The sequence below is a fragment of the Xiphophorus couchianus genome, chromosome 22 (assembly GCF_001444195.1).
Source record: "Xiphophorus couchianus chromosome 22, X_couchianus-1.0, whole genome shotgun sequence".
Taxonomy (NCBI): domain Eukaryota; kingdom Metazoa; phylum Chordata; class Actinopteri; order Cyprinodontiformes; family Poeciliidae; genus Xiphophorus; species Xiphophorus couchianus.
Genome location: NC_040249.1, coordinates 1,132,002 through 1,146,051, shown reverse-complemented (window position 1 = coordinate 1,146,051; position 14,050 = coordinate 1,132,002). Strand labels below are relative to the sequence as shown.

At 41.7% G+C, this 14,050-nt stretch overlaps 1 protein-coding gene and 1 long non-coding RNA gene across 4 annotated transcripts in view; one reads left to right on the top strand and one right to left on the bottom strand.

Moving 5' to 3' along the window:
• birc6 (baculoviral IAP repeat containing 6) overlaps positions 1 to 14,050 on the top strand; it is a 78,368-nt gene that overhangs the window by 56,263 nt on the left and 8,055 nt on the right. For all 3 annotated transcript variants that reach the window (XM_028007541.1, XM_028007539.1, XM_028007540.1), the window contains exons 65-70: positions 5,990 to 6,212; positions 6,508 to 6,653; positions 7,142 to 7,252; positions 8,306 to 8,523; positions 9,739 to 9,900; positions 10,927 to 11,004. In XM_028007541.1, the coding sequence (XP_027863342.1) occupies positions 5,990 to 6,212; positions 6,508 to 6,653; positions 7,142 to 7,252; positions 8,306 to 8,523; positions 9,739 to 9,900; positions 10,927 to 11,004 (938 nt within the window). The remainder of the gene's footprint in view (positions 1 to 5,989; positions 6,213 to 6,507; positions 6,654 to 7,141; positions 7,253 to 8,305; positions 8,524 to 9,738; positions 9,901 to 10,926; positions 11,005 to 14,050) is intronic.
• Positions 153 to 4,072, bottom strand: LOC114138328 (uncharacterized). The gene is made up of 2 exons (XR_003594189.1): positions 2,261 to 4,072; positions 153 to 1,187 (listed from the first exon to the last, which is right to left on the bottom strand). It is a non-coding gene; the product is annotated as an uncharacterized LOC114138328 (long non-coding RNA).

Sequence of the window (14,050 nt, the reverse complement as noted above, 5' to 3'; positions counted from 1 at the left end):
ATGAATGTTTCCCTCCAAAATCAGCCAAAGTCCATCAAACGTAACCAGGTCAGAAGTGAACTACCTTCTGCTCACCCACCTTTCTTTGTTACCAGCAAGGCTTAGGCCAGCCATCATACCAATGGTTGTGGTTTATTTAGTAAAATGCCTCATTGATCTGTACATGTAGACTTTATTCAGGTAGCCATAAAAACAGCATTGGTAAAATGGAGAAAAAGTTACAGAAACTGACTCTTAAAAAGTAGAAGGAAGAAAAAACCCTCGTTTCTGTAAGAGTTTCTGGACACATCCTTAATCTTTTCTGAATATGAACAAAAATACAGCATAAGTTTGCTTTTGCTTGTATTTTAATACATAAGTTACTTTTTTTTTTATCACAATCTTGTCTTTCTCCTAAATTCTTACCCTCTGTAAAGATGTCCTTTTACAAAAATAGCGCAATATGTGAACTTTTAAATCTTGGAAATGTTTTTTTAACCCAAGAACAGTAGGTTATTTTATTATATTGTAGAAATTCATCTTCAGGATGTAGAGCTGTAGCAGGACTTTTCTTGAACGCCATATGTGTTGTGTATGTGTGGGGGGGTTCGTGTGTGTGTGTGCGTGCAGGGGGTTCAGGAAGTGAGGAGCGGTGCTGGTAGAGTGGGCCTGACCAATCACTCCTCCAGGTTTCACTCTGCGATGTAGAGGAGGACGACTGTATAATTAAACTGAGTTCAGTGGAATAATGGCACCAGAGTCATCCTCATTGGTCCAACAGTCCCAGATGCCGGGAGCCAGAAGGCATTTGTTTTGGGGGACTCCCTTTCTTCACGTGACTCGTCTCGCATTCGCTTCAAGCCCTTCGTTATCTCTCCAGATTAAACCTGTGGTGTGGCAATATGGCTTCCCCTTTGTAATCTTCAGCCACTTCCTGTCGTTTCCTCCATCTTGATCTCGGATAGGTGTTCATGTCAGGCCGCAGTTTTTCCTAAGGTCTTACCATTGATCACTGTTATCCAGTCAGGGATTCCCTCCTCACACCGTGGTATAAATGTAAACAAAAACTATTACAAAGAGGTTGAGGAAAGTGCCAACGATGCCCAGCATGGCCAAGATGGACTCCTCCTGCTCCTCCTTGGCCTCCAGCGCCTGCACATCATCCAGCGTGATGACGGTGGTGCCCATGGTCCTGTAGCTCACCTGACCTGGGATAAGAGAAATTTATGGAGGCCATGTTAGTCACAGAACAGCACTGCTTAGTTTGATACAGAAAAAGGCTGAATTTATATTCTGATTCCTGGTGTTTCTGATGTGGAACAACTGGAATTTAATGTCAGCACAGACTCTGGGATGAAAGCTTTACTTCCAGGTTGGACCACCACCAAGATGGCCACATAATGAGAAAGTTCATGGTTGAACCAGAGTAACTAGAAAATTCCCCATGTAAACCAAGCAAACCTACTCTCATAGAGCTTTAAAAAGAGGATGACAGTTGTGTCACTACTTCAACCATTAAACGTCGACTGACGTCAGATGGGTGAGAGACAGGGATGCATCTAACAGGTTCAAGCTAACAAATGGGGCACTGTGACAAGAAATGACAGACGTGGAACTGATTCTGAGAGAAATAAGAGGGTTTCACCAAGAAAATAAAGAACAATTAGAGACAACAGTAGAAGAAATTGTAAAGGCTAATACCAGAATGCACGAGATGGAAGGGTGAATTGAGAAGACAGGGTCCAGACCATGAAAGAAGTCATCACGGCTATGCTAAAGCTACACTCTAAGCTGGGGGACAAATGACTGGATCTAGAGAGTCGCTCTGGATGCAAAAAACATAAGGATGTATGGCGTGACAGAGGCATCAGAGAAGGAATCAACAACGGTAATCTCATTTGTGGAAAATTCACTCCATGAAGGTCCTGAGTTAAATGATGCTATGACCAACCTTCAGATTGAAAGCTTTAACGCACTGGAAGTGTTAAAATAACAGCAACGCTCTCTCAGTGGGGTTCCCCCATGCCGAATTAGAAGCCTGGCTATTACTGATTAACATCCTCCAGTTGATCAAAGATGGTTGTTCTCAACAAATCTTGAAACTTTCTGTTAATTTTCTGCTATTCTGGTGATAGTTCCACTACATTGTCATTTTTTTGTGTCAACAAAAGAACTGCTCAGGATTAGTTTTCTTTGTTCTATTTATTGTCTCCTTATCATTTTGGCACAACTTTACTGCTGTCCTGGAAAATCAATTCAGATAATTGGGAAAGCGGCTTACCTTAAGGCGTTTCATGTACAAAGCATCATCCGGCATGCTGTTTGGGACCTCAGAGAAGAAATGAGAGTGTGAAGCTGCTCCAGGCAGCGACAGAGGGGTAAATGTGGAGAGACTGGGTGTGTGTTGTCACCGCCTCCGTGACGGGGGAGAGGAGGCAGAAAGAGATCCACGACAAATTCCCATGTTCCTCAGCACCAGCTGCAAAACCCCTTCACCCCCCACCTTCCTCTCTGCTCCTTCACCCTCACTAGTCTTTGTGGAGTTCCAGAGACTCTGGCAGCAGGGGTCTCACCTACTCCATCTCAGCCCCTCACACACTCTGCTCATCTTTCTTTGTCTGCTCAGTCTTCTGAGTTCGGCTACCTCGCTCTGCCTAAACTCTGCTACAGAAACCTGCTGCCTTCTTCCACAGGGTCTCCATAAACCTGCACATACTCAGCTTGATGCTGCGGCTGCCTTCATTTCTGGGGGTGTCATTGGAATGTGAAGCCCCCGTGCCAGAGCTTTGCATCATGTCTGTCGGGTGAGCTGGTGGCGTGTCGCTGGCAGCCAGCACAGGGGAGGACAGGCAGGTTCACGGATTGAGTCTGCTGAGGAATATTCCAGAGGAGAGCGGAAAATCCAAGATCCAGCCGTCTGCAGAGAAGCGAGCGCAGCCTGAGTCTCTTGTCTCAGTAGATGTGCAGGAAAGAATCACCAGAGACTGCAGCCTTCCTCTAGGTCTCCAGCAGTTAGGCACCGGGGACGACGGTGCATTGGATAACCAAGCAGAGAGGCGGGAAGAGAAGGAGGACGGTCCTGATGGCTGTGGAGAGGAATGGAAAGGAGCATGAGGACGAGAAGGAAGGAGGGAGGGGGCGAGAAAAGATGGGCTCAAGCTTACAGTTGTCTCCTCCTCTCCCATTGCTAGGGGGATGACACGCACACACACATACACACATGCTTATCACACTATATATGTGGGGACTTTCCATTGACTTCCATTCATTTCGACATCTTAACCCTTACAATTATATACCTAATCCTAACCAAAATTCAATTCGCATCTTAGTCCTAAACCTAAACCTAACAGCATTTCCCCTTGTGGGGACCAGGCTTCAGTCCCAACATCGTAATATGTGTCAGGAAACGTGTTCCCACGAGGCATGAAATACATGGTACATGCACACACACATTCACAGCTTCCACCAAAACAATAGGCAGCTGCAAAAAGGCAAAATGAAGTGAATCCAGCCCCACTGCCTAGTGTTCCATTCAGGATTCCACCAAGCCTACCATCAGCTATGATCAGAGAGGTAGACCTGGAGAATGGAGGGATGGGGGGATGAATGTGGTGGATGATGAAGAAGACCGTGGGGAAAACAAGTGGTGATCTGGACTCATTCAGTTGGATCCTGATGTCTGGGGGCTTCTTGACATAAATACTCCATGCCTCACTTTGACTTCTGGAACAGTTTCTCTGCACTTAGAAGATTGTTTATTAAAATGAAAACTTTTTCAGGTTGTTTTTCTATGAAGAAAGCTTAAGACAAAATATACGAGATACATAGATTTTCATCACACAAGGTTTCAAAAACTGTCAGTCGCAGCTGTTCTATTTTAGCGTTCATATAACTTGAGTTTTTCTCATTTATTTGCTTATGTGTATTTTGCATATTGTTTTTAATGCAGATCATTTAGGAACTTGACCTGGAAAAAACAAATCGGTTAAATGTAACGTCTGAATATTTCTGATAATAGCAAAGACCTTCAGGCTACTTTTTCTCCTTTCGCATGCTCCTGCCTTGATGCACACTCTGTCCAGTGTCCGCTGAGGCAGAGTGTGTTGGCGGAGACATGTCACAGCCTGACTCTCATCTGTTCCTGTGCCCTGCAAGGGTCACAAAGACCTGACACTGTCCAGCCGGGAGCTTGAGTCACAATATAAGCCACCCACTCAGTGCAGTGCGACCTGCACGCTCACTGCCTTCCTGCCCTTAAGATATCAGCACACACACAGCATGCCGCTCCCCGCACTCACTCCAGTTGGTAAAGAGGATTTGGCTTGTTGTTTTTGACTCTTGCGGTGAAAATGTTTCTCTGTGTGGTCTGGAGTATGATAGCACCAACCCTGTTTTCTCACTGGGTTGGTTAGCACTAAGACATTCAGAAAGCACAGTAGTGGCTGCACCAGGGACCTGAACTTGCATCATTTAACAGGAGTTCATCATTGTCATGATAAATCAAAATTGCTTTGATTTTTTTCATAAAAACTATAAGTGATCAAATAAATTCCCACCCCCAGCATACAGCTATATGTAAGACTTGGTGCTCTATGGTAGTGGAACTGTCCCTTTAGACCTTCGACAATGACTCTTAATAAATCTGGCTAAAACTAACACAGAACCAACTGCTATTTTAAATGTAAATATAACAAATGGAAGTTTTAGTTGTTTATTTTTTATGGAATAATGACATTTAATTTAACGAATGACACCATAAATATTTTTTAGATGTTTTCCTTCTCATTAGGTTGGAGACTACGTGCTTTTGTTTTTAGAAGAGAATGTATTTGTTTGTTGTTTGCAATTTCTTTTTGCAAACAACAAATTTTTCTAAGACTGCAGCCGGAAGTGACCCAATTCCATTTTTTTGCTGTAATGTGACCTGTATCTGATCTTTTCATGACAGTCTGAACTGTCATGAGTCAGATTTTTTTCGAATGCAATCCAGGCCATTTGGATATACAATACGTATCCGATCTTTTCAAATGTGACCAAATGTGATCTTTTCAAATGTAATGTCCAGGTCGCACTCATCCGACCTGAACGTCATTGACACTCAACAAATGTCCCTAGTCTTCATTCTGATACACGCAAGCAGGAAGAAAAACAACAACCATGATGGACTATATTGAGGGTTAAGTTGTTAATGTGCCGGTATTTTATCGGCTCCGGTTTGACAACAACTTAAAAATCGTAATCTATGCTCCACCGTTAGCTTCCATGTTTACTTCCGCAAAGACTGAGCACTTCTTCTTTTTTACGGTGGTTGGCAAAAGACCGAGCCCTCTCTATGTGTGACACTATCGTGCTCATATACTGCAAAAAGGTTGTTTGCCGTTCATACTGCAGCTCACATACAGGTTGTATATATTTCGAAGTGTAAATGACCACGGCAAAGAAAATCCGATTTGACAAAAAATCTGCATTGGATCACTTCAGGCTGCAGTGTGAACGTAGCTTTTAAATAGGAATAAAATGGTGGTTCTTAAAAAACTACGACAAAATTCTTTAGGCATCCCTAAAAAAATACATAATTCTTTTTTTAAACGGTCAGGTAACACTAGTGGCTGTAAACTTGTTGTATTTAGTCGGACAGAGGTAAAAATGGCTCTGTGCATTATAAAAGCTGCAGACCCCTGAGCCAGACGATCAGAAACTCATCCTGTTCAACAGCACAGCAGCTCAATGCAGTTCTAATGGGAATCCAATGGTAGTGACTGCAGGAAGATTTATGGTAGTAAAAAAGTGAAAATGAACTTTTTCTCTGAAAAACATTCAGCTAGGATTGAAATATTAAAATGGTTTTCTCCATTCCCTTTGGAAGCTTTTCAGCACCGTAATCTACTGGTGTTGCTATAAGCCCCTTCCTCTGTGAGAAAACTATTAACTGTTTGATCCCTGTTCTTCTGCCTTCCTTTGCCTTGGTAACCATTTCATCCCTGTTGTTTGGTCCTTCTTTCTGCAGTTCTGGATATGGCTCGCCATGTTCCACTGTACAGAGCACTACTGGAGCTGCTAAGAGCCATTTCCACCTACACAGCGCTGGTTCCACTCCTGCTTCCTCTGTCTGGGGATCCTGGCCAAGAGGAGGAGGAGGAAGATGAAGACCATTCTGAGGGACAGACTTCTGTAGGCATGCTGCTGGCCAAAATGAAGACATGTGTGGACACATATACAAATCGCCTCAGGTAAGACATGATGCATAATGCCAGCTAGACATCATTTTTATCACTTTGTTTCAATTGAAATGTCATTTCATCCTCAGCAGACACACAGTTGCACACTTTGTTTATGGAACAGAATTGTGCTCAAACATTTGGCTTCCATTTGGAGAATCCGGGCACAGGTCTTGACAGCAGCTAAAATGGGTTGTGCCTTCATTCCAGTGGCCCCAGAACAACACTGTTTGTTGTAAATCTATGAATCCATCTGATAAAGAAGGCCCACAGTGAGACCAACATGAGTGTGTTTTGTGTGCTCCAGGTCAAAGAAGGACAAAAGCAAAGGTGTGGTGAAACCAGACGGCTCGGACCCAGAACCCGAGGGTCTGACCCTGCTGGTGCCCGACATCCAGAGAACAGCTGAGATAGTCCATGCAGCTACTACCAGCCTACGGCAAGCCAATCAGGGTATGTTTACACATAAATGAGCACTTTTCAGTTTTTTCTAAAGCTTGACTTTTAACACATAAAACATATTTTTGCATATAAAATCTTCAGTACTCCATTTCAGAGCTAAATGTCTCTTGGTTTAATTTCAACATTTCTCCCTGCGATGGCCTGACTTTGTCTTGCCTATGCGATGCAACAACACACCAAGGAAGTCTCCTAACTCTTGACTTCTGTTTGCATCCTGAGGCTGAAATCTATCATTAGCCCCATAGCTCCATGTAATAATCTCCTTGTGTAGCTAAAGTGCAGTAATAAGGATGGAAGAAGATCCTTCAACCTCGTCATTAGTCAGACCCATCAATAAAATGCCCCGTACATGATGAAAATATTACTTGATAGTTATACATTTTTGGAAGACTGGAATATCAATGACTAAACAACAACTACAAAGTCTTAAAAATGGCAATAATAATATTTAATATTTCTCATTCTCATTGTTTTTTAAGAGAGGAAACTAGTTGAGTCGTCCAAGAAGGCGTCGAGTCGGCCCAAACCGCTGTCAGTTCTCCGCTCCTTGGAAGAGAAATACGTTGCTGCCATGAAGAAGCTCCAGTTTGGTGAGTTCAATCAATCAATCAGATTTTATTTGTATAGCACATTTCAGCAGCAAGGCATTTCAAAGTGCTTTACATCATATCAAACACAGAAACACAATGCAACATAGAATCAACAATCAAAACATGACATTAAGTGAAGTTCCATCAATAGCTTAAAACAAAACAACTCCCAATTTCTTTATGCCAGATCCAATTTTAATCTTTTTTTTTTGCCTCGCTTTGTTTTCTAAAAAAGAAATTACAAATGACAGAAAGGCGTTTTAAAAAGTGGCTTTTATTTCAGCCACTCCTTCTGTGAGTTGTACGACAGAGTAACGGGGCCAGGTTACAAGAACTTTTGTTTAATCATGAGAATATTGTCATAGCATTACCAGGATAAAGATGCTATATTACCAGAAGAACATCTTCAAATTAGAAAATTTTAGTTTTTGTGATGGGACAAAGCTAGGATAGAGTTATGAAGATCTGACGTGTCCACCGGAGTCCATTTGATTTTCTTCTAAATACTCAGATGTTCCTCAATCGTTTCAAGGTCCTGCTATTGACTATAATTTGATTATGATGTGTTAAATCTCCTTATCTCTAAATCCAATACCAAAGTTGTCCTGATATTAATTTTTGTGATGAAATTATCATAAAATTCCTCTTTCTTTCTCCTAATATACCTTATTCTGGTAATATTCTAATGTTTTTCTTGCATTATTTCGACTTTGTCATACAACTTTATTCTTGTGTTACAGCGGCTACAGTCTTATAGCTGTCTTATGACTTTATTTTTATAATAAAAAAATTCAAAAATCATAATACTCTGTCATAGGTTTGACCCGAATGCAAAGTCCAATTAAGTAGAGGCTGTAAAAAACTCTTGTTGAACAACATGGCTGCCCTGAGCATGCTCACATCGCTCTGAACTATGAAAACTCAGAGAACATTGGTGGGGAAAAAAAAAATGCAGATTTTTCCCAAAATAAAATTTTCAGAAATTTAATGAAATTAAAGCCTACGTGATGCAGAACCTTCTAACCTCTGTCTCCCACCCTCAACCCCACACAGACACGTTTGAAATGGTTTCAGAAGACGAGGAAGGGAAGCTGATGTTTAAGGTCAACTACCACTACATGTCTCAGGTTAAAAACGCCAGCGATACCAACAGTGCAGCCAGATCGCGGCGCCTTGCCCAGGAGGCCGTCACTCTGTCCACATCTCTCCCTCTGTCGTCCTCGTCCAGTGTCTTTGTCCGCTGTGATGAGGAGAGGCTCGACATCATGAAGGTAATGTGAAAGCACGGTTGAAGATATCCACCATCCAGAGTGGAGGTGGGAGGAGTCAGCTTTGTCTGTGGGAGGAGTCAGCTGTATGTGTGGGTGGAGTCGGCTGTGTCTGTGTATTCTCTGATCTAAGAGGCTCAGCTAGAGCAGCTGTCTGGCAGTGAGGAGTTATATTTCCCTTCCAGCTCCCCTTATCCTGCTGTTCTTGGAGACGACAGTGAACCCCATGTAAACTTTGATGCGAAGAGAGGGAGAGAAGGCTGGTGAATGTGACAGGAATGTCCTGATCAGGAGTTTCTGACCCCAGTACTTTGAATTATTTAAAATTAGACATTGGCTGATACTGAGTCCCAGCTCAGTTCTTAATTATATGTAACATTTTGGCCACTGCTTTTCTGTCAGATACTTTATTTCTGTCTCAACTTGTTCAGCGACTTAGCAGAATGGTGTTTTCGCTGCTCTAAGGTCATCCCCGTGTGTTGCGTTGTCTTTGTCCACTTTTCCAGGACATGCACATGGAAACAGGCTGACCATGTTCCGAAATGCTCTGCACCTTTCACAGCAACAGGTATCAGGAGCTACGTTTTGTCTGGGACTCCTGATAGCTGGTTAGCATTAATAAAATATAAACAAAAAACAGTTGCTGAAAAAATATGGTATAACATTCCAGTCCCATTCCTGGGGTTAGTGACATTCCTGTCCAGTGAGACTAAATAAGTGCTGTACAATCAGCTTATAGTATTGCGTCATGTGTCCGTGTCCACACTGGTCCCCAAGCAGCCGCTGCTGCTGTCCATCACTGTCCTGGCAGCTCAGTCACTGGGAAAATGCTGCTGCATCAAATTTATTCAGGTGGGAAGGATTTCTTATCTGTTGTCAGGTCTTGTGGTGCTTCGGAACAAGCAACACTTTGACATTCTCCTTTAGTATAACTGTTGCATATCATCTTCCATGATGATTCATTGTTTATCACCCAGAACTACGTAAACTTTCCCTGTGATGAGCTGATACTGCAGTGTGAACAGAACGAATAGATATTTTTTGTTCCCCTGGAAGTTTTTCTGTTGCAATTCTTTTCTACAAGTAATTTAAAAGAAAAGGTTTATTAGCAGATTTTAATGAAAGACATTTTACTTCACAGCTTTATAGAAGCGTCTTTGATTTGCAGGTGGATTGTGTGAATAATGCCATGTTTGCGTCGGCTCTCCGTGTTTCCAGGTTCTCATCACTGGCCCAGGCGACACCCCATATGCCAATGGCTGCTTTGAGTTCGACGTGTATTTTCCCCAGGACTATCCCAACTCCCCTCCCCTGGTCAACCTGGAGACCACCGGCGGACACAGCGTGCGCTTCAATCCAAACCTCTACAATGATGGAAAAGTACGTCCGCCTTTTGTTTTTCTTCTAGTATAAAAAGGGAAAATTAATTTCCAAAAATCTACTGAATTCTGAAACTTCCTGAAACCTGACTTTATGTTCATTCATTCTCCTTTTTATTTGTGTTTAGCTGAATCTTTGGGGTACTTTTATTTCTTGTTATGAAGACGATTACATCGCAAAATGAAGATGTGTTGCCTTTCTAAAGACGTCACCAAGTCTTATTGATCTGAGGAATTATAAGAAGGAATCTTTCAGAGTTTTTTCCAGACATTTGTAAACGTGTTCTGCAATGTCGCCGTGGATTCCTTCATTTGAGAAGAAGGTCCAAACTCTGAAGTTCTGCATGAGTTGCTCCTCCTCATGAATTTGTTTGATGGTCCCTGACAGCTACTTTAAGGAATTGCTGGGACTTTAAACGTCAGTGGTAGCGATTCATATTAGTGATGGATGAATAGTGTAACTGTAGAAGAATTCTAATCATTTTGATGCACAGGGATAAATAATTGTCCAACAAATAGTAATTTTAACCATAAACTTTGACAAAGAAGGTTTAGTCTGAACCAGCAGAATAGCTGAACAGTTAGCTAAACCAGACAGGAGGTTTAGCTAGATTCACTTAGAGATGGATTAATCAAAGGGGAGATCATGTGTCTTCACCAGAAGGTTTTCTTTCATTGGCTCCTTACATCTGACTTCCAATGACTTTCTTCTTAAACTCATCACTGTTATTGAAAGAAGATAACTGATTCCTATTCCCTCAGTAACAACTTCCATCCCAAAGAGCGGTGTAACCACCATGGACCAGCCATTCAACCACAGTGTGTTTATGTGACCAGACCTTGTTTTATTCCTCCATTCTATTGTTTGATGTAGTGTTGTAAGAATCTGAGTAGAAGCAGCATGCCACATTATTCTAATGAAGAGAGTAAACCTGTCTGCGCAGAGTGTCCTCAACCCAAGCTTTCACTTCCACGGCAGTTTTTAGGGCTTTGTGCTGAGACTGATCCCTGACTGCTTTCTGTCCAGGTGTGTTTAAGTATCCTCAACACATGGCATGGGAGACCAGAGGAGAAGTGGAACCCCCAGACCTCAAGCTTTTTACAGGTAACCAGGACTGCTGTGAGCGAATATTTTATTCATTGAGTAATCTATCGATTATTCTTACGTTTAATTGAGTAATCAAATTTAAAAAAAGATAAAACATTGGTAAATCTAGTATAACAGCAGTGCTACTATCAGATATCAACTTTAGTCCAATTTTTCACGTTTGAGCTTCCCTAACAATAACTTTCTATAGTTTAGAGAATTAACTTGTGACAATAATAGCTCACTTTCTAAGTTAATCTAAAGAAAAGTTGTATAAAAATCTGAAATTCTATTCAATTTAATAATAAATTAAATACGCTCAAATATGCTTATAAAAAATGTCCATACTCCAACTTTTCGTTTATGTATTCATCTTCAGTCAATTTAATAGATGAACTCTCACCTTGCCTAAATATTTATAGTTTTTCTGTCCATGTTAGCGACGGGATTTGGCACCTTTGTTAGTCACACATAGAAACACATCTACCAGCTATGTACCGTCACGATGCTCTCCACCACCCGTTTGTTGAGACCGGGATGATATGAAATTAATTTTCCGATTTGACGGTAAAGCAACACATCTAAAGCACAGCCACCTGCTGTGTTCAGTCTATCCACTCACCTGTATAAATACACCTGCAGCGCTCTTCGCCACCACCAGGAAGCACCTCCAGGAGGAGAAAGGCTGCCGTACTCCAGGCATTGCACCGGTCATTTTAAGGATGCTTATTGGTTCCCCAAAAAATGATGGAAACCCGGACATTGTCATCAATCAATAAAATCCTCCCAGACCAAACTTGAAAATTAGACATCATGCTGCTAACACTTAGCTTTCGTCAACAACTCGTAGGCAGAAGCGAGAGCACTGCACAACGCAAATAACGACCCGGCCGGAACACGGTGCGCTAAATAATAAAACAGAATTTAACGAAGCTTCGAGGCAGATAAATTTTCCTTGAGGAAAATTTATCTGCCTCCAGCACCTCGAGTGAATCAAGGTACAGCCCTACAGGTAACATAAATATCTGACCTGTAATTCAGTCATAAAGTTGGTTGTCAGAAGCTGGAGTTTATCACTGTCCAGACATTAGAGTTGTGAATTAATGTACTTTTCATTTTAACAGCTGTCATTTAATTGTTGACTGTGGTATTATTTTAACAAAATATATACAGACTGTCACAGGTCCATCAAAAAATTACAATATTGTGGAAAAGTTCAACTTTAAATATTCTCTCAACTCAGAAATCTATATTCATTTCACAAAGTGAAATATTCCAGTCCTTTAGGATGCATGGGCTACAAACGACTTGCCTGGACTAAGGGGGGAAACATCTAGACTGTTGCTCGTCATCCAAAGTCATCTTTTTTGTCAGGTCTAAATACCTATTAGAGACAATTTTAAACAAACACAGGAAAGACAAGAGAGTTAGATTCTTTGTTTCTCGCGAGGAGAACGGACAGAGATGTGCTTTCAGTTACAAATCTCCTACCGCTCTGAAAAACACATCTCCCGCTCCTCTGTTTTATTGATTTTAGGAACCCTGCCACACGGGGCGCTGCAACTCTAGGGGGTGGGGTCAAAGCATTTTAGTTGCAGTGCCACAAGACAATCACTAAACTAAACACATGGTATCTACAATCTAAATCCTTCCTGCTCCAGACACGGCGTCGAATGGGACACGTTGTATAGCTTCAAAGCCTCCAAGCACGGCGTCGAATGGGACACGTTGTATAGCTTCAAAGCAACGGCTTTGTATCACAAAGAACAAAGCAGAGTTTCCTCCAGGGTTGTAAAACTCAGCTTGGAACAACTAACACTTCCATTAAACAGGGAGTCCTGCTGAGAATATCTGTCACCTCCCTCTTCCAAGGAGGGATTAGGAAGAAATCAGAATTAATGAACACACAGAAACATTATCTAAATGTAACTACAAGGCTACATAATACAACAAATATTTGATAATACTAATAATACAATTTACCCAACATTTTTCATTTAGTTTATTTATGTAGCCCCAATTCACAACATGTCATCTCAAGGCACTTTATAAAAAAGTCGGCTCAAAATTGAAAAGCTGTGAAATAGCCCTTTATTACACTGGTAAATAGAAAAGCAGCTTCAGTGTTGTTGTTTTTATGATTTATGGAACAGACATAAAAAAGTGAACTACGTAAGTGGTTTGTTGTGAAATGCTCAGACTGTTAATAACACTGTTGTAAACGCCTAAACCACAACAGACTGTGCGTTTCTTTATTAAATGAAGATGAATTATGAATGGTACAGCAGCTCATTTATAGCTATAAAGAACTCCTGGACACTAGTTAGACACTCTGGACCAGTTTGACACACAGCCACACTGTTATTTGGCCCCGTTCTGCACATAATCACATTCTTTCTCCAGTACAAGTATTGATTGTTGTCCAGGGGAGCTGGAGCATTTGAAAATGGATGTCTTTCTTTCTTCTTTACAATCCACCCCCCTTTTCTGAGATGGGGAGTACATAGAGATGTCTCCTTTGATTATTATTCCAGTTAGCATCCGATAGATCAATAATGGAAATCAGGAGGGTGGTGAACTGGGGGCGGGGATGGTAATCATCCATATTTGCTTCAAGATGGGGCAGACCGCTTTGTGATGGATGCAAGGGGGCTGAAATCTGTTGCTGTTGTCTAAGGCCAGCAGACAGGCCATCAAGTTCACCGCCAACATTTTTGGCTCTGAACCAACAGAGTGATGACGAAGGACTTTGTGGGACAGGCCAAGTCATTTATTGGCTGTTAATGAAAAAGGTTTAAAGAATGCAGTGCTAAAATGTGGCCAAATTGTTCTCTGCCTTTGTCAGACTGTTCTACGCTGGTCCGACTCTGCCAAGATCATTTCATGGGTTTCACAGTTTAAGGACACCAGACTAATTCACTTCTAGCCAGAATAAAGGTTATGTTATTAAAATGTTCCTCTGGAAGCCAAGTCAGTTGCCTCTTTGTAGCAAGAAGTTGTTGGGAAATTTTCCTTCTAGTCTGAGCAACGCGTATCGTGGGATCTCAGATAACCCCTGCTCCTT